This window comes from Python bivittatus, unplaced genomic scaffold (assembly GCF_059951505.1).
Source record: "Python bivittatus isolate LINGU-HERP-01145 unplaced genomic scaffold, Pbiv_v1 ctg000840_np1212, whole genome shotgun sequence".
Taxonomy (NCBI): Eukaryota; Metazoa; Chordata; class Lepidosauria; order Squamata; family Pythonidae; genus Python; species Python bivittatus.
This window is the reverse complement of record NW_028277113.1, coordinates 41,976,690-41,997,127: the sequence shown is the minus strand read 5'-3', so window position 1 is coordinate 41,997,127 and position 20,438 is coordinate 41,976,690. Positions and strand designations below refer to the sequence as shown.

The 20,438-nt window shown below is 39.2% G+C and overlaps 2 protein-coding genes across 3 annotated transcripts in view; one reads left to right on the top strand and one right to left on the bottom strand.

Moving 5' to 3' along the window:
• PPDPFL (pancreatic progenitor cell differentiation and proliferation factor like) overlaps window positions 1-1,933 on the bottom strand; it is a 59,271-nt gene extending 57,338 nt beyond the window's left edge. The window contains exon 1 of one of the 2 annotated variants that reach the window (XM_088130617.1): window positions 1,876-1,933. The gene's annotated coding sequence lies outside the window, so the exon portion shown is untranslated. The remainder of the gene's footprint in view (window positions 1-1,875) is intronic. The other variant, XM_088130618.1, reaches the window with a different exon arrangement.
• Window positions 1,934-2,076: 143 nt separating this feature from the next.
• Window positions 2,077-5,929, top strand: SNAI2 (snail family transcriptional repressor 2). The gene is made up of 3 exons (XM_007438533.3): window positions 2,077-2,376; window positions 2,878-3,423; window positions 4,896-5,929. Exons 1-3 carry the CDS (start codon window positions 2,298-2,300, stop codon window positions 5,075-5,077), a joined length of 807 nt encoding a protein of 268 aa, XP_007438595.1. The 5' UTR covers window positions 2,077-2,297; the 3' UTR covers window positions 5,078-5,929.
• The last annotated feature ends 14,509 nt before the right edge of the window (window positions 5,930-20,438 follow it).

Below are 20,438 nucleotides of genomic sequence, written 5' to 3'. Positions count from 1 at the left end.
AAATATAAGAGATCAATGGCAAAGAAAGTAGTAGTCATAAGGAAGGCTTCACAGAAGCAGGAAATGAAGCAACATTTTAACAATTGTTATCCGGGAATGGCAGCCTAGAAGCAGAAAGAAATGAGCTGAACCACTAAAGCAGGGGTAAGTAATCTAGTACCCTCCAGTTACTTGGACTAAACCCCAGTCAGCCGAGCCAGTGATCAGGGATTGGGAAGGCTATAATCCAAAAAATCTGGAGGGCACCAGTTTGTTTACTATGCCCTAAAATATCTTCAGCTGCATGTATATTTACCTAGAAGAAAACATGCTTAGGATAGCATCTCTAGTTATTTCCTTGACTTCATTGCATCAAAGGAGAAGCCACACTGTATCATTGTAAAAAAACAATAATAGCTATCCTGCTCGGTGCTAGCAAACCAATCAAATGTCTGCAGCATAGGTGTTCTTTCAACAACAACAAAAATGTAAGACTCTCTTGGAGTCTGTTAACAGTTGGATCTCTACATGAAAGCAGATTAACTCCACTGCTGCACTTGTTTCGGCATCTCCCAGATAAAGAAGTTATGCAGCTTGACAAAGCACTTTGCTCTTACAAGTCTTGACAGAACCACAGAGATTTTTTTTCCATGCCTCCACTCCAACACCTGTTGCAAAGGAGGCTGGGGTGGTCTCAGTGTAACTTCCCTACACCTTCTACTTCCACTTTATATGCCTTGATCAACTGACACACATTGTGGTGGTACAAATGTAGGCAAAAATGCCATCTTAAGGTGAATGTGGCAACGTAAAAGTATGGAACTAGAAATAAATGTCAGTTGTAAACAGGATGGGCGTCTGTTTATAGAGTTAAAACTGCATATAAATTGCAGGGAGCATTTTATGAACAACCCAATTATGCATCATGTGAGAATTAAGTGTTCCCAAGGTGTAAAGTACATCATTATATTTTGGGAAAGTAGGTCTTGATCTGCCTTCTCTATCCTGGTGCCTTCCAGATATCCAAAGCCTACATCCAACACATCTGGAGGGCACAAGATTGGAAAAAGCTGAGCCAGAAGAGCTGGGATGGGGGGTGGGGTTAGCTAGTTTTCCTATATTCCACAGAGGATCTCAGCTAACTGGAACACTGGGCTGCAAATTCTTAATTCTATGCTAGGGCATTTACAGGAATGATTCAATTTCCTCCAGGAAGGAAATGCAAAATTCCTTGCAGCAAGAAAATTCTAAAATAGAAAGGGCTTCTGTGCCCTCCATGGCACTTTTCCTTAGGATCAAAATCCAACTGAGTTCAAGGAGATTTACCCCCAAGTAAGCATGCCCTACAATGGAGTCTTTGGTTCAAAGCACAAGGCTTATGCAGACCAGAATAACTGAGTCTTGCTGGTTTTATTTTTAAACAAAGACATCCAAAATAGCACCGATCCAACTTAAACATTACTTATCTTCAGTCTCACGTCCTTGGCTACCTTGGAGTTGGATCGGGGCTATTCTGCCATTCAAAAGGCAAGCGCGGGGTATTTCCTTAAGCTATGCAACATTTCTCAGCGATTCCAAAAATAGACTGCACCGCCTTGGCAAAGCAAAGCCTCGCTCATTAACGTCTTCAACCGGATTGTTTGACGTGCCCGCTCTACTCTCTCCTCTTTGCCCCGCCGAGGGAAGCGTTTCCCCTCTGCCTTTGCCCTAGCGCACATCTGGGAAGCAGGCGCGCGCGTTTGAAACAAGTATCTTGGGCTTCTCGTCACTCCGCAGCTCCGGGAGTGCAGGCAAAAAGTCCACTTCAATCGGCAGCGCGCCCCCCCCCCCACCCCACCTCCCCGACTCGAATTCGCCCGGGAGGAGCAGGCAGAGAGACTCCAGTGCGTTCCTTGCCTTGCCGCTGGAGAAGAGCGTCGTCCTCCCTTCTTCGCAGCCATCACGGGGGAGGAGTTGAAACTTGATCCAAGTCCTGAGCCACTCAAGGGATTGGATCCTCCCTGCTAAGAGCCGGGAGAAGTCCCCGGCCCAAAGAAGCCTGAGTTTGTCAAAAGAACTTGAGCGAATTCCGGATTGGCTGAAACGGCGTCCCCTGACGCCTCCCCTCTTGCACCTGATGAGTGGGGTATTTACTGCACTTTTCAAGGACTTCTTTGCACTACATAATTTTGCTGCATGGGGCAAACAGAGGAGGGGATGTTCTAGAGGACCAATGTTCCTGCAGTGATTCTTCTCTGTTCTGCTGCTCAAAAACTGGGAACCGTTATTCCGCAGCGGGAGGAAATCCGGGAAGGGGGAAGCAGTCCTTGCGTTTCAAAATGCCACGGTCCTTCTTGGTGAAGAAACATTTCAACGCGTCCAAAAAGCCCAACTATAGTGAACTGGATACGCATACAGGTAATGGCAGAGGGAAATCTGCATGGAAACTGGAAGCTTGGCTTGATTTGGGGTAATGATCGTTCTTGAAGTAAACCTCCCTGCCTGTTTGCACCAATGTGCGCGTGGGCACCTTAACAAACTTTTTCGCCCCCCTTGGCAGTGGTTTCTTTTCGTCCTATTTACGAACGTGTCAGCACCAACCATTTGAAACTTCTACCTTTTTGCTTAACTGCTAAAAGTTTTGGAAACCTAGGAGGATAAGCTGGATTTTACTGCTGGGTTTCTTGACTGAACTGGGGGAGAAGTGTGCCTTGGACCAAACCGGACCTCCCAGTTTCTGGTGCACAGTGTAAACTTGCATATATCGAGGACTGCATTCACTGAACTCTCTACATTTCAATAGTGCATGTTTGTCAATGTCATTACAATTTCATCACTTCCCATCTGGGTAAGTCGGGGTTGAATTGCTATTATCCCCTTCGTTTTCTAATGGTTTTCCTCTCTTTGTCTTCTTTCCAGTGATAATCTCCCCATACCTTTATGAAAGCTACCCAATGCCGATAATTCCACAACCAGAAATCCTGAGTTCAGTTGCATACAATCCCCTCACAGTCTGGACTACAACTGGGCTGTTGCCTTCCCCCTTACCCAGTGATCTTTCTCCTCTTTCTGGATATCCTTCATCTTTGGGAAGAGTCAGCCCACCGCCCCATTCTGACACTTCGTCCAAGGATCACAGTGGCTCAGAAAGCCCCATTAGCGATGAAGAGGAAAGAATCCAGCCCAAGCTTCCCCATCCCCATGCAATTGAAGCTGAAAAATTCCAGTGTAGCTTATGCAACAAGACCTATTCAACTTTCTCTGGACTTGCCAAACATAAGCAGTTGCACTGTGATGCCCAGTCGAGGAAATCCTTCAGCTGTAAATACTGTGATAAGGAATATGTCAGCCTGGGAGCTCTAAAGATGCATATCAGGACCCACACACTACCTTGTGTCTGCAAGATTTGTGGCAAGGCTTTCTCTAGACCCTGGTTACTTCAAGGACATATCCGGACTCATACTGGTAAGAGAGAAATATGGTTTTACACACACGTCTTATGTAGCTGTCCAACCATTCTTTGTGTTGGTTTTGTTTTGTATCTCATTGATTGCTCCTTTTATCTTCTTCAGTTAGTTGCATGAACATAGACATTAATTCCAGTTTGGTCTTTAGATATTCAACGGGCATTTTCCACCACCACTAACCTTTTTAAAAACTTTATGAGTGGGCCAGATTTTGTCCTGCCATGACACCTTTTAATTTCTCTGAAGAAATTTAGTTTTCTTCAGCATGGTGTCAAAAGACTGGGATCCAGCTGGCCATAAAAATGCCTTGGAACATGACTCCATGCAGGGGTAAGAGGAAAGAAACAGACACATAGAGGCAAACAGATCAAGTTTCCAACAAGAATCTGCACAGTCAAGAGTTGTGCCCAGGCAGTGCATACAGTAAACCCCATTAGTCAGCATATGGACATAGAATGCAGTTTTTTTCTTGAATGTTATTTGGAAATGAGTTATGGTAAAACCAATTACTTGGCCTTAAAATAATATAAATTAGAAGAATTGTTTTGGTCCCGAACATAAACATCTTTACTTTTTAAAAAAGTTACATTAGATGACACTAGTGTAGCGGCTTCCAGATAAATGAGATTAAGACTGCAGTTGTTTCTGATTTAGGACTGCAGCCTAAACAGGGATCCTAACCATTATTTGCTGGGATTAAGTCTCACTGACCTTAAGTCTTATATTATTGTGGATATATGAACAGCACAACTAGTTCTAAGACAGAATACTCACTGGTCCAGTTTATACAGAAATGACTCCTGTTTATCTCGGATTGTCTTCAACAACTCTAAACTCCCCAAGGTGTAATGCAGTGCATACTTACATGGCAGCAGGGTCCGCCAAGCACAGTCTAAGGGAATTTCCAGAGAGGATTTCACTGTATATCTATGCAAGCAAATTGAAGTCCGCAGTAAATTACATGAGTTCAAACTATGGACAAACAGCATTCACAAATATCAGTGATTTGTTCATTAATGCAAACTTTTACCCATAATGTTCCTTCATGAGACTGTTCAAGTCACATGTATGAAGCTATATGTTGGTTTCACAAAAGCAGAGTGCTAAATCTGATGGGACCCCTGCCATTCACATCAACGGCATACAAATCACAGCCTTGGGCAGCAGAAGGCGTTGCACAGGATACAGTAAATGAATGGAGGAAACATATGGAAATATTGGGTGGAGCCCAACCTTCAGGGTGCTGGCTGCACCTGCTGAAGTAGAATATGTTAGTGGCTTGTCATTCAATGCATCATGATTCTCTGCAAGCTCTGAGTTGCCCACAGTGTAAAGAACAGAACCTTTAATGACATTTAGAATCCACCCATCTCCTTCTTCCGCTGTGCTAACAGTTCCCCCACTTAATATACAGTTTCATTCTTGTAGCATTCAAATGATTAAATTCCTTCCTTCCTTCCTTATTTCCAGGAGAGAAGCCTTTTTCATGCCCTCATTGCAACAGAGCATTTGCAGACAGGTCCAACTTGAGGGCCCACCTGCAGACCCATTCGGATGTGAAGAAATACCAGTGCAAAAATTGTTCCAAAACTTTCTCTCGAATGTCTCTTCTGCACAAACATGAGGAATCTGGCTGCTGTGTAGCTCACTGAGTTGATCTGCTTTCATTCCTTTGCAACAAGCTAAAGAGACATCCACCCCTCTCCATGCATTTGCTCTTCTGTTCCCCAAGAGGTCCAAAAATGTTTTATTTCACTTGTTCAAGCATGACTTTTCTGTAACACAAAAGAAACAAAAACAAGACATGTAAAAGAAGATGCAAATGCCAAATGCTTTTTTATAGCAAAGTATTACAGTTAAAATTACCATTCCAGCCAAAGTGTCCCAAAGAACCAAAATTTTGCTACATACCAAGTGTCACAAGTGCTTTTCAGAGTCTTCTACATGAAGTCAGTAAATGTCAAATATTTTTTAGCATAGCAGGCTTCTTGATCAGTGATCTGAAATGTCTGAAAATTGCATCATTTCAAAGGAACAGAAGAATGTATTTACAATGTTTTAACAGAATGTGCCTTTGTAAAACTGCCATGACAAACATGTTTGATGATGCTTCCTTTTTTCTAACAAAAACAGTGTGCTTGTGAACTTATTGTTAAAATGGGAATAAGTGCAAGAGTGAGGGTTGGTGGGAGTTTAACAATGGATATCTTTAACGCTTTATTTTCCTAAATGCACAAAGGAAATGCAATATCATGAGCAATATCCCCAAATGAGCAATACCGTTCAAGTGCCTTTTTTAAAAAAAAATAAATGGATAACCTTGTTTAAGGATGTAGACATAATGTAAATAATTATATTTTTATATGACCGAATGTGTTCTGAAATAAAATGAAATGTCTATTGTAATGTCTATAGGAATCTTGAAAAGGTGATGCTAAATGTCTTATATTGTTTTCTAGAATTAATTTTTGTACAATAAACATTTTGAAGTAATATGTGTGTAGTTTGTCACATTAGGTCAAGTTAAGACTCTGGATCATACTCTGGATCATCTCATAGCCATATATACAATTGCAGATGCTGTGTTAACTATGAGTGAGAAACTAAGTGGTTTATCGGAGGGCTGCAGTATCTACAGTCGAGAGTATAGATTTAGTCTGTGTGGCCAAAGAATAATCAATAGGGGACTGAAGTTAAAGAAATCTGGGCTAATTCAATCATTGCATAAGAAACTGTTTTGGACATTAAACTTTGACAAAGAACTTCTCTGTTCTTTGGAGGAATGATGGTAGAATATAAATTACGTCCCTTCCTCAAAATCATAGTGAACTAATCAGAAATATAGTACAGATAGCAATGTACATCTTTGGTCTTCTAGAAAAAATATAGGCCTGGATCTAGACTGGCCAATCAATGAAGAGAAGGCTTGGCTCCCTTCCAACCACAGAAAGTACTGGTATCTAGTAGAATTTCCTTACCCCAGTGAGGCAATGGTCTTCAATTATTTCAGCAGCCGCCTCCCAAATTATACAGTTCAACAAGGGCCCCATTCCATCCAAACAGGTGTTCTCTGAAACGGAGGAGGTTGCAGGGGGAAAGGAGGAATTTTAAGCATTGCTTCTGTGCAGGCAGAAGAACTCTGTGTGTGTGTGTGTGTGTATTTGTGTATTCAACTGAACCCACAGCAAGTGGTAAAAAGGTTTATCAAACCACCTTAATGGAACCAATGAGTTTCAAGCCATGAATGTAAATATACATCCAAGTTACATGATATGTAACTGTGTCCCTGCTTCTTTCCTGCATTTGGCTCTCAGTCACTGGACTGAAGCAATGACTAATAATGACTTGATAAGAATAACCATTCAATTCCATCTTTTAAAATTCTGTAGTCTTCTTTTAAAAATACACTTTTTATGTACTATATTAAAATGTGCTTTCCTTTCCAGGCAAGAAGAAAAAATCTATTTTTGGCAACTCTGATTTGCTAACAGTGTTATTAAAGGGCCATATTTGTGCAATCCAAGGTGCCTGAGATAACAGTAAAAAAAAAAAAATGTTTTCAATGGGATTGCGTTAGATGGTTCGTAGGAATAGGATGAGCCTGTTCAGATCTTTCAAAGCAGATGAAGTGATAACAGTGCTGTGATCCCACCAGGGAATGGGGCTGAGTTGTCTCCCATCTACAGTACACATATTTTTAGGACTGGGGATGAGGCATCACTGTACTGTAACATCAGCCTTTCCCAATTAGATAACTTCCAGATGTGTCAGATTTCAATGTCCAGCCATCTGTTAGGTAGACCCAACATCCAATACCAGATTGGGAAAAGTTGCTGCAACTTGTACATTTTGCGCCTGGTATGTGAAATCCCATGGCTAAGCACTCTGCAAATCACCATAGTAGTATTCCTGATTAAATCACTGGAATGATGCATACAGTATGATGTAACCAACACTAAGTTATTTTTAATTACCTGATTTCAGAGGAAGTGGTTTAAGCCTAACTTTCTACTTTAAAGCAGTGAGACATAAGCATGAGCATTTTTTTTTAACTTTTTGTTTCATTGTGCTTTTTTGTACTCATGTATCATGTTTCTTCAGTGCATAAAGCTTTTCATATAAATTGTTAGGTCAGGCTAAGGGCCAAACGTGGTCCTTAAGCAGCATGTCAGAAGTTGTACTTGAAATTATCGGCAGGGCCAGGATAAAGCAATATGACCAGGACAAAAACTAAATTTGATGTAAATTACATTAAGTTAAATTTATTAAGTACGTTTATACAATTACTCCAATGTTTGAAGTATATTTTCCTCTTCTGACCCATTAAAAATTACAGTTTAGTAACAATTTTTGGACAGACAAAGAATAGGGCAGCCTCTGAAGGAGGACACAATTTGATGTGTTCTAAAATTTTAGATATCAGTCCCAAGCAGACCCAGCCAGCAGAGCCAACGGTAAGGGATTACATGAATTGTAACCTAAACTTTTTGGAAGGTATCACATTGTCTTCCTATGGGCCACAGGCTGTACCTTTGATTTAAGTGGCTTTTACAAGAACCCTATAATGTAGGCCAGTATTATGAGATTTAAGATGATATAATAGTTTTGGAACTGAAAACTGTTTGTACTAGTGCAGGTGTTTAACTGCTATGATGCACAACTGGGAGAATCAATGAAACAACCAACAACTCCCATTACTTCCAGCTGTATTTCCCAGTAGACTGTATCCTGGAGATGACATTGTCGTCCTATAAGAGATACAGAGGGAGAGTTGCTTTGAGGGCCACTACAGTGAGCCTGCCTCAAGGGCTAGCCACAACAGACACCAACTGCCAGTGGAAGTAGTGACTTCATACATGATGAGAAATTAAAACCTTAGAAGGCCCAAGGGGTTACCAGGCTCTGGGAACCATCAGCAAAGCCTCAATGAACTGGACACATCATAAGCAACAAACAATTGATTCCCCCCCCCCCCCAAGTATACCAATAATATGACTGTGTTTTCCAAGATCTGAAGTTGTCACTGCGGTACAACAAATGACATTAGCAAATCCTGTATCGGAAGTGCAAAATAACATTTTGACATACTCCGGATCACATTACATAGCATGAGTCAAGGCCCTGGAATCTGCTCTGCAGGGCTTAGAGTGAGAAAAAAAAGTAGGTCAGTAAGGAAAGCTGATGAGACTGAAAGCAAGCATCTGGTTTAGTCAATAGGATGGCATTTCATTACAATCACTTTTCTGATCTTCCAGCTTTTCTCACTGAGCCCTGCAACAGACGATTCTGCCACCTCTATCTGTTCGTATATTCAAATGACAAAGGGAAAAAAATATTATTTTCATTACCCAGCAAATATAATGGTACTTATTATTCCAAACTGTGTGTTTGTCAAAGCAAGAGGGATTCTGCTATTTACCAGTTATTTTCATTTATTTCAGTGTGTCAGAAAGAAAGAGTTACTAAATTTCAACTTTTGAAAAAAGGATGCTATGGCGAGGTGGCTGTTTATGGGCCGTGCAGACATAGCACCATGTGCAAAATTTATTTTTCCTCCTCTACCACAGTCAAACTGCAATCAGCTCATTAAATCAGTCATGGTTCTTCTGGTCTCTCCCACCAGAGCTAACTGCGTCTGAAGCAGTGCTTCAGAATCAAAAGTCTCTTGTCATGTGTAAGCTGCTGTTTCCTATGAAATCAAAAGCTTGTCCCACTTTTTTAGTTGAATGAAAATGCAACTTTTTCTGAGTTAAACCAGCGCTTTGAGTGTAAAATCACAAGTGTCTGCAAATGAAGTCCCTGTTTGTTCTACCAAATCCCAGGTCTCTGTGAGCTAAACCAGGCTTTGCAATATCAGGTCACAAGTCTCTGGCACTAAACCAATATTTGCTGTATGAAATCACAAACCTTTGCCACTAAATATCTTGCCTTTTTTCTGAGAGCTCAGAATGGCTTATATGGAACTCTTTGCCTCAAAGCAACAAGCCCTGAAGTGACTGGTTCAGAGTCCCCCCAATGAGTTTGATCATCAATGGGAACCTGAATCTGGTCCCACTGGTCCTAACCACTACAGATCCAGAGATGATATCAAGTAATACCATAAAATGAAGAAATGAAAATACAATAACATTTAATACCAGCATTAAAGAGTTTCCTTTGCTTTGCTTTTTAATGCCTGATGGTGCTGATCAGTATTTACTGAGTCCAAGGAAAAAATAAACTTGCCTTCTGGAAACAAAATCACAACTGAGTGTTTTTGTTGAAAAGGCCAGTTTTAAAGTACCTGCTAACTTAGTTTTCTAGTAGTGGGATATATTGATTCATCTAAATCAGTGTATCTCAACCTCAGTAACTTTAAGATGTGTGAACTTCAACTCCCAGAATTCCCCAGCCAGGCTGGGGAATTCTGGGAGTTGAAGTCCACATATCCTAAAGTTGCTGAGGTTGAGGTACACTGGCCTAAACTATAGGAGGCTCCCTTCCCAAAGGAAACCTTGAAAATAAAGTGGAAGCCAGTGAAGTTGTTCTAAAATCAGTTATCTACAAAGCTCATTCTGAACAAAAGTCTGCTTTTTGCATCGGTTGTGCTTTCTGAATACTCTCCAAGGGCAGCCTCAATCAGAATACATTACATTAATCTAAAAGGTGGTTAAGGGATGAATCACAGTGGTCAGACCTTCCTTGTCCAAGAAAGGATGCAACTGGCACACTAGAAGAACCCAGGCAAAATCACTCTTGTCTACCACCACCACTTGACTTCTGTTGGATCTAAGATGATCTACAATGCGGGGAACTGATATTTCAGAGGATAGGTAATCCTATCCCAAAGAGATCGTATCTCCAGGGCCAGGCTATGCTGTCTATTTAGTAACAAAACCCACAGCTTGTATGTGCATCCACCTCCTGCTCAGGGTTTAGGCAAAATTGGAGTACCATTTTGTGACAGTTCTAGCTAACATTTAACATGGTGGTGCTGGATGAGGCTGGGTATGTACGTGTCTCAGTATTTTTGCCTTGGGATTTCTGTTTCATCCCCTATTTTAGGGTTTGTAGTTAAGCTGCAACTTTTTTCCTAACAGAGACCAAAGAGGTTGGTTCCATGGGGTTCAGTGCATCAACTGCCTTGTAAATATCCCACAATTAACATAGAGTACTGTGAGTCTTAGGGGCACTGTAGGAAATAAAAATGACTCCTGCTGGGAGTCTTACTGGTATTAAAGGATACCACTAGAGGGCATCTTATGGAAGAACCCTTCAAATCCTAAATTCATTTAAAAATGCTGAGTACTGGGAAGAGTGTGACCACTACAAATGTTGCTCCTTCTCCTTATCCTAAGAAGGTCAAATAACATTGTGAATAATTGTCATTAAATATACACAGAAAACAGTATAAGCTCAGAAGTCAGGTAGAAAGTAAAACTGTCCCCTAGTACATAAATAACAATCTTTCCCTTAATATGCAGATAAGCAGTCTTGTCTGTGACCCAGATGTTCTGCAGTTCACACAATCTACTCCTTAGGAGAGTTTCAGCAACTGGGCAAAATATTTGCTTGCTGAAGAACATGAAGCTGCTTTTAGCCTTAAAAGCTGCATCATGGGGAAAATTCTGCTACAGCTAAAGAATCAGGACCTGTTAAGTGGACTGAAGCAGCTACCTAAGGAGACAAATTTGCAGTATCATAAAAGGATGGCAATTGTTAATTATTTTTTTCTTACTGCATTACCACTGCTAGGGATGGAAATGAGGTTTGGGGGAGCTGCCTGATACAAGGAAAAAAAATGTCCTGTGAGTTGGGTCTATGTGAGATGCTATTCACTGCTCCATCTCATGCAGAAAAGTATCTTGGGCCAGCCCTGTCAACAATTAGGACAGCATCTAAATGCCTCCCTGAAGACAGAAAACAACAAAGGACGGCAAGATAGATGCTGCGGGTAGGAAACGTTACCAGGACACCAGCTTCTCCACAATCTTTAAAGCTCAACATTTTCTATCTATGGTCTGGCTGGGGAAGCTTTAGTGAATTCCTACCAGATTATGCTGGAGACATCAAAATCTGAGGCAAGGACACAGCTTGGAATGGAGATCTTGTTTGGACATGTTGAAAGTAAGATTTTGGTGAGTCATGCAGGCAAACATATCACTGAAGCAGCTGGAAGTCTGGATGTAGGTAAAAGAGAAAGGTCATGAGCAGAAGAGATTATGCTGTTTCCCAACGGAAAGTGTATGGTATTGAGGAGATTTTGTCAATCATTTTGTGAGCCCATGTACCTTTCATAGGTACCCCTAGGCCCATAGACTAGGGGTAAGTTACCCTTTGGGGCCAGGGAGACATTTAGAATTCTGAGGCCATGATATGGTGCACTCACAAAATGGCTGTCACAGGAATCATGATCAATCATGAAACATCCATTTATTAAAAGGTGAACTAGACTCTTTGCCATCCTATTGGGACATTGAAGCAGCTCAAAGACATTCCTGTAAATTAATATTATAACAACTTTGGAGTGGTTTTAAAAGTAAGCTGAAGTCACCACATTTCCTACCCTGCCATGGATGCTTGTCAATAAAAGAACAGAATGAATCAATAAGAACCAATGACTTAAGTAAATGATTTGTGTTGCAGGCCAGAAGAAAAAGTCAAAGGACTCAAAAGAGCCAAACTTCAAGGCAACCACCAGCCAAAACCAATGTACACATTCCATCCCAAACTGATTTGGCCAAATATATCTCATCCAGTGAATTATCCCTCTCTCAAAATAACACATGCATGGCAGTACACACACATCAGAATCATTTCCAGTATATCTTTTTCCCAACCATATAAGAAAAACTGGAGATTGAGAAACATTATGTACCAGTAAATGCCTTTTCCATCTCATCATCATGCAAAATCTGGGGAATATTCAAAAGGATGCACTCATCTCACTCCAGGAATGGAGTGGAGAACTTACTATTGGCAATGCCAGGCTTTAAAGTACAAATTAGCTCCTTATTTATTTTCATGTTTAACACTGTAGCAAGAACTAATAAATAGGAATGTGACATGACGTAGGACAGCAAAGAAATAAAGCTTTGTGGTTGAAGACTAATTCATGAGATGACGAAAGCAGAAAAGATGAATTTTATCTGTCTGCAACTTTATTTTCCTCGTGACTTCTTTTACTGAGGAGATCAGCTGTATGTTGTAGCACCTTTGCAATAACTCATGCTGACTGCTATGACCTTTGCTACTTTAGCTGGGCTGATTAGCTGCAGATTTCTTAGTCCTAATCTCAGTTGACAGGCCAGCTCCAATGATTCTGCTTTGTTATTTCTTTCAGGCCAAAAATTGCACAAGGATCTTTTATATTTCCTTTTTCATGGTTAAAAAAAAGAGAGAAAATAGTTAAGAATATCTTTTAGAATCAACTCTTCCTTTTAAAATAAAAGTCAGTAACAAGAATAAGAACAATGTTTCAAATTTGCAGTACACTTATATTTCTAGAACATTATAAATATTGTACTTTTTTAGTACATTCGTAACATTCAACTCTATGCTAGTCTACTTAATATAGATTCATTCCTGAGACATTTCACTCAGTTGGGTCCAGATTAGCTATTTCCATTCAATGAAAGCATCAGGTCCATTTTGACTCCTGGCAACAGTCAAGTCCCTGCAGTTTTCTTGGCAACATTTTCTGAAGTGGTTTACCGGTGCCTTCTTCCTAGGCCTGAAAGTGACTGGCCCAACATCACCCAGCTGGTTTCATGCCTAAGGCAGGACTAAAACTCATGGTATCCAGGTTTCTATGCTGGTGCCTTTAATCACTACACCAAACTGGTTCTGAAGTATAATATATTAGTCTTAATATAAAAGTGTCACCAGCATCAAAGCAGAGAATGGGAGACATGCATTGTGTGGAAAATGAGGACCCAAAGTAGCATTTTTCCTTCTCTCAAATGTTAGCAGTCAAAGTTGTCCTCTGAAATTAAATGTAATGAGTTTTAGGACTGCTAAAAGGAAATACTTTTCAAAGTGTAGAATTAAACTATTAGCTCTATGATTTAATCAAGATACTCGACACTGCTAACCAAATGTAGCCTGTAATTGTTAGGCTAAGAAAGAAATTGCAAATGAAATTTGGATTATATCAAATGAATGGTATTCTTCCCAGTTATTAAAAGGTAATATTTTAGAATTTCCCTTTTCAACCTGATTCTGGTTCTCTGTAAAATTGCCTGCTATTTCTTGATGCCTTCAGAAGCTCTTGGGATATATTCAGTCTCCAGAAAGAAAGAAAAAAATTAAATCTACTGGAGGTATAAAGTGGAAAAACTATTTTCATGAAGTCCAGCTTGTTTTAACTATTTTCTTTAGAGATACTCTTATGCTCAATTCACTGAAAATTTTAGCACCCTGTTCTTTCAAACAATATTCATGCTAGAACTCAAGATTTCTTTCCAATACAAAAGCATCTTAAGGAGAGAGCTGAGTTTCCAGAGGAAAGAAGGAAAGAGCTACTGCTGTGATTCTGGTCAATTCCCCTTCTACAGCTGAAGCTACTTGCATTTTTTCAAAAGATTAATTTAAGCCTGACAAGTAATTTTGACATCTATGTACAAAGGGCCATCAAATTCACCCTTTAGACATAATACACCAAGATCTCCTCTGTAAAATCCATTGAACTGAATGTGAGTCAGACCAGAAAAATTACCTGGCTTTTTTGTATCTCCCGTTGGATTTATCAGTGGAATTTTCCCCCCATCCCTTCTCTTTGCAACATGCTCATATTCCTTATTTCAGATGATCTTGCAACAGACTGATACAACTGCTATTCTAAAATTAATCCTGATGTAAGCATCTCCCACTAGGGTCAAATGTGACCTGTGTTTGAAAATGTTCCACCTTACGAGATCACAGAATAAAACTTATCAGTTCTGTGTTCCCAAGATTTGGTCTGGATTTAATGGCAGAGCTATTCATCTCCATAATCTATGTGTATCCTGTGCTTAAAACTCTGTGAACATTATCCAGGAACCACAAAGAGGCATAATATTGGTTAGAAATGTTATAACCCAGGCCTTCCTTCTGCTTTGCATATTTACAGATAATGAAAAAGTCTCTCATTGTAGCTTTGACAGGAAGTATATGCTAGACATGTATTAGGGATGGAATGTCACATGCTTAGCAAATTTCAAGATAGGCTGAGAACAACTTCCTCTGTTGCCAAAATTGCAACAGCAAATAATGAAAACATCCCCTTGTTTTTCCTGCCAGCCCCATTTCCTGGCAAAATTTAAGTTCTACATACAAATTCCACAAATGGCAAAAAGGGGCAGAATCATTTTTAATAATTTTAACTATCTCTACCTCTCCCTAATCTTTCTCTTTGAATAATCAGGCTTTATATCATCCCTTCTGATCAACTGCTTCACAGAGCACCCTATTTTGAATATAGTATATAATTACTTTGGCATTCAAAAGCCGAAGATTAATGAAGTCGTTACAGAATGTTTTGCCTTTGATAAAGATATGAGAAAACCCGCTTTATTTTCAGGCTTTAATAGGTACATGAAGAAATAATAGATATTTCAGTTATACCAAACAGAAGCTTTGCAAGACTTCATGTTATGTTTTATCCAGTTGCCCTTTTTTTTTTTTTTTTTGCCACATGCCAACACCCATGCTATTGTATCACATGTATTCCCTATTTCCAGATAAAAGGAGATCTCCAAGGAGAAAGACAGCTGATGTTGCCAGGCTTAAAAGCATTTCAATCTGACCTGGCTACTTTGCCTGCGGTGTTGCAATCCATGAGGAGGCCATAACCTCTAAAACCTGCTGATTTAAGAATAATTGGTCAGCATGATGCTGCTGTGACCAACAAATGGAACAAATAAAATTATCCACCATTTCAGTACAGTGATTGTTCTGTCCCACTGCATGACTCCATGAATCCCCTGGAGGAATGGACTGGCTTATAATAAACAATTTGTTTCCTAGGTTCCTTTTCCAGGGCCTGCGGGGCAGTAAGCAGGGACAGTACTGGCCTCTGCTGACTACATTTTTGCTGTTTTTCTTGGTTGATTCCAGTGGTAGGTAAAGTCTTGGGATGAACATCAGGTTATAAATTCTTCAGGACCCAGACATTCAGTATCTTATAAAAGTGATACTACCTTGGCATAATCAAAGGTTCACTGACAGAAAGAAGAGTGAGAATGATTTTTTTTTAAATCTGGGAATATACAGGTATCTGCACTGATTCATCTGCCCCAACTAAACAACTAAAGATGTTTGCACAGAAGCTTTGCTAGTTACAGTGATTCCCCTATGTTACTGTCTTCAAATTATGTCTGATTAATGGTTACAGTGGCTATTTTTCTCACTCTCTTTACAAAAGTTTGGCATCTATCAAGGTTTTGCCTAATATTGTAGCCTTCATGCCATCTGCACTGATTTGTGTGATATCAATCCTAATTATAAACTAGTTTGCAATTAATGGTAGTGTAAACTGAATCAAAATTGTAACTGGACACCTATCTCCACAAAGATTAAGCCTCGTTAGAATCTCTATGCAAGAATGTGCCTGTTCATTGTCTTTAATACCAACTTGCCAGTCCATGAAACTCTATGTCCACTTACCATAAATATATTGTACCAATTTCCCTTGGCCCAACCTTGAAAAGTATGATTCAAAGTAATTTCAATAGAATTGAAGAGAGCTAATTGAAATGCATATTAGGATAACTCTAAGCGAAGTGTGACTCAGGGCCTGGATTTCTTCAGTGCCACCTCCTCAGAAAGGAATCTACCCATCCAGTGAGATCAGGGAGAAAGTGCTTATGGAGCATCCCACTCATTGTGGAAGTTTCATCTGACGTCAGCCCTTCCAGGTAAACCAGACAGGAAACACAACCAGATGAGCTACTTCTACTTTATTGATAGGCTACATTAATAGAATCTTGCAAGTCTGAAAGTACAAATCTCCCACTGTCCCTATTTATTGCCTGATCAGTTAGGGTGGGTCCTTTCTAAGTTTCTTTCTCTTCCTGTTACTCAGTTGCGGGCTCCTCCCCCCTTTATCTGATGGTTCCCTAAGGCAGCATCTCTTCTTCCCATCTTCCAAGGTCATTATCACATTCCATTACATCTACAGTGACACTACAATCAGCCTTCTCAGGGGTCGTCCCACTTCTGTCACCCTTTGGACTGCTGCCTCCCCACTGGCTTCCACAAGGCCATAAAAACCTGACCATTTGATAAAGTTTGAGGAAATATTGGGCTAAGCCTGCTCCTGGTAGATGGGGCAACTATTATGTGGGGGTGGGGTTCTGTTATGCTCTGTAATTTCCAAGGTTTTGCTTATTTGTGCACCACTCAGAGCCAGCTTGGAAAGGAGTGACCTAGAAATCTTAACAATAAATAAATACAGTGCAGCAGCCAAGCATTCAATTGTTAAGAGGGAAGAGATACTATGTTTTCCACAATTTGTTAATTAGGCAAATATACTTATAAATCTGTTGATAGTTGTATAGCACCACCATGGAATCCTACTTTGTGAAGAATTGGATGGCATTTCTGAATGCTATTTGCAGTTATAACCTTGTTACATACTGAAGTCTTTACAAAGAAAAACAGTGCAATATGGTAAGATTTGATCAGTTCTCAAATACTTTTGCAAGTTACTATTAGGTCAAGAAATCATTTGGTGAGTTAAAGTATTAATGAATGTACAGTGCTAATATACGTACCTTAATCTCTTTTTTTTTCATATGGTTTTGTTGGTGCATGCTCAACTCAAACAAGATAATCACACCAATTCCTTAAAATATCAGAAACAGGATAATAGAATTCTAGAAGTAGTCAGTTTCTTGGCCTTGATGTGGCCTACTATATCTACATGTGGCAAAGAAATAGCTACATTATTTTCAGTAATTATTTTGCTTAAGGCATAACCATGTGACTCCCATAAAGCTTTCTTATTTCCTGATTTGTAATATTTTAAAAAGTGGGACACAGTGCTCATGTAACAGAAATGTCATATTCTTGACTTAAGTCTACACAATCAATTTTTATTAAATCAATTTATATAGCTGCCCATCTCACCACAGGCGACTCTAGGTGGTGTACAACAAAGCTAAAAACAATCAATGTGAGGTAGATACCATTAATTAATTATAGTGCATAATTTGCCCCCTGAAGTCCTATTACACTGTCTCATTGTGTCAGGGGATGTTCCTGGAAAAGGGATGAGCAAAGAACACCAGGAGTATTTATACTTCCAGCAGGGTTACTAAAGGCACACAAATAATCCCAGACACCTAGCTAAAGCAAGCAGGCACCTCTAAGAAGATACTACAGGTAGGTGATCACTTTAGTAACAATGGCAAAGGCATCAACTTATACTGCATAGGGGAAGGCAATGATAAAATATTTCAGTATTTTACCAAGAAAACCACATGGATAGACCATATAAAATATTTGATGATAGTTGCAATTATGTGCCCCTTGGCTTGGATGGCCTTCAACATGCTACTGAGAAGGAGTTGGTGATCTTTCAGAGTACTAATGGAGTTTATGATGTAGATTAAAAGCTTTGGGATGTCTAGTTGCTGATGTTGCAGGAAAATAAAATCCAAAGTTGCAAAGACAGAATCACAATAGAATATAAGAAGCATGAACATGGGAACACTTAACACAATGAAAGATGAAGCGAATCAACTACCTATTGACATCCTAGTCATCAACAAATTGAAGTGGACTGGAATTGGAGACTTTCAGTCAGAAGTTCATACAGTTTACTACTCAAGACAAAAGATAAAGAAGGAATGGTATGGTTTTTATAATCACAGAGGATACAGTAAAGACAGTACTTGGGTACAATGCAGTTAATGACTAAATGATATCAATTAGGCTTCACAAACTACACTTTAATATGATGATTATCCAAGTTTATGCTCCAGCCACTGATGCGGAAGAAAAGGGACTTGACGTGTTTTATGATCAAGCCCAATCTGAAACTGACAGAACACACAAACAAGATGTGCTGCTTGTGGTTGCAGACTGAAATGCCAAAATTGGACACAGTAAGGAGGAAAATGTAGTTGGATTGTATGATCTCGGAAACAGAAATAAAGCAGGAGAATGACTTACCATTTTCTGTCAATCCAATTATTTCTTTATTGCTAACACAGTCTTCAAATAACCAAAATAATATCTCTATATGTGTACATCACCCAATGGCATACACAGAAATCACATTAATATTATTGGTAAAAGAAGTTGGAAGAACTCAATTATCACAGCAAAAATGTGCCAGATGCTGACTGTGGAACAAATCACAACTTGTTCATGTACAAGTTCCACGTCAAGCTAAAGTGGAAGAACAAGCCAGTTTCCACAATATGATCTTGGGCATATACCCATCATTTTCAAAGAGAACAGGAATCAACTGAATGTCCAGAACCTCTTTAACAGGGTACCAGAGGAACTGTGGAATGAAATAACTGGTTATAAATAAAATAATTTCAATTTGATTTGAAATCAAAGAAGTTGTTAAAAATGAATGTGAAAAGAGACTGCCAAAGACCAAGAAACAGAAGAAATCAAACTGAAAAAAATGGTGGAGAGTACCAAAAAGAAAAGAAAAGACAAAGTCAAGAAAAACAATTATCTCAGGAAACACCTTAACAGAGAGTTTCATAGAGCTGTTATAAGATACAAGAAACAATATTACGTCAACATCTGTAAAGACATTGAAGATGAAAAAACATGGAAAAACAAGGAAAGTCTTCCAAAAGTTCTCTGAACTCAGAAGGAGTTTAACATTCCAATTCAGATGCCAATCCTGAATTGGATGCCAAAGGATACCAATGGGCAGATAGTAACTGATTTATAAAAGGTGGAAGGAATATATTGAAATTCTGTACACTAAAGATGTCAATATCCAAAGAGACCTTAGAAGATATTCCCTATCTATAAGAATGTTTAGTATTAAAATTCAGATCAGCACTCTGGTCATTATTAAGTTAGAAAGCTACAGAAATTGATGGAATATCTACAGAAAATATGGCAATTGATGGAATATATAAATAAATATGACAAGCAACAGAATAGTAGTTCTAACCAAACTATACCAGCAAATCTGGAGAATGCTACATTAGCCAACAGATTGAAGTGGTCACTCTATATACCAATACCAAGCAAAGGAGATTTAACAGTGTGTTAAACAATCCTATAATATCCTTCATTTCACATGCTAATAAAATAATGCTTAGATAATCCAATGCACATGAGAGCCCTATATAAAAGGGAAATGCGAGATGTTCAAGCTGATTTCAGAAAAGGATGAGGAACAAGAGGCATTATTACTGAAAGATGCTGGATAATTGAGAAAGCCAAAGAATACAAAAAAAGTAAGTCAATAGATTCTTCATTGATTGTAATTTTTTACTTTTTATTTTATTTAATTATGGTCCAAGACCAGTCATAAAAGAAAAAAAATACAGCAAGTACAGATTATAGAAAGGCCTTCAATTGTCTTGAGTGTGTCAAGCTATGGAATGTCCTTAGGAAAATGGGAATACCAAAACATCTCATTGTCCTCATATGAAAACTACACATAGGACAGAAGGCCACATGTAGATGAAACATGGTGAAACAGCCTGGCTCCAGATTGGCAAAGAAATGAGAAAAAGCTATATATTATCTCCTTATTTATTCACCCTTTATGTTAAATATATATTATTAGAGGCTGGATTGGAAGAAAATGAGCATGGTTTTAAAATTGGAGCAGGAAACATCAATATCCTTTGCTATGCTAATGGCACTACTGCAGTAGTGAAAATGAAAATGATCTGGAAGCTCTAGTAATGAATGTCAAGGAGCATAGTGAAAAAAATGGACAAAGATTAAATATAAAGAAGGCCAAACTAATGACAACAGGTACGGTAAGCAGCCTTAGAAATGACAATAACGATACTGAAGTGAAGGATAGCTTCAGCCTTTCAGGATTGACTGTCAACAGTAAAG

Excerpts from the sequence above, each read along its gene's own strand:
- SNAI2 (XM_007438533.3), top strand. The coding sequence starts at position 2,298 with ATGCCACGGTCCTTCTTGGTGAAGAAACATTTCAACGCGTCCAAAAAG. Across the intron at positions 2,377-2,877 it reads TGAACTGGATACGCATACAG|TGATAATCTCCCCATACCTT; the intron begins GTAATGGCAGAG and ends TCTTCTTTCCAG. Across the intron at positions 3,424-4,895 it reads ACATATCCGGACTCATACTG|GAGAGAAGCCTTTTTCATGC; the intron begins GTAAGAGAGAAA and ends CCTTATTTCCAG.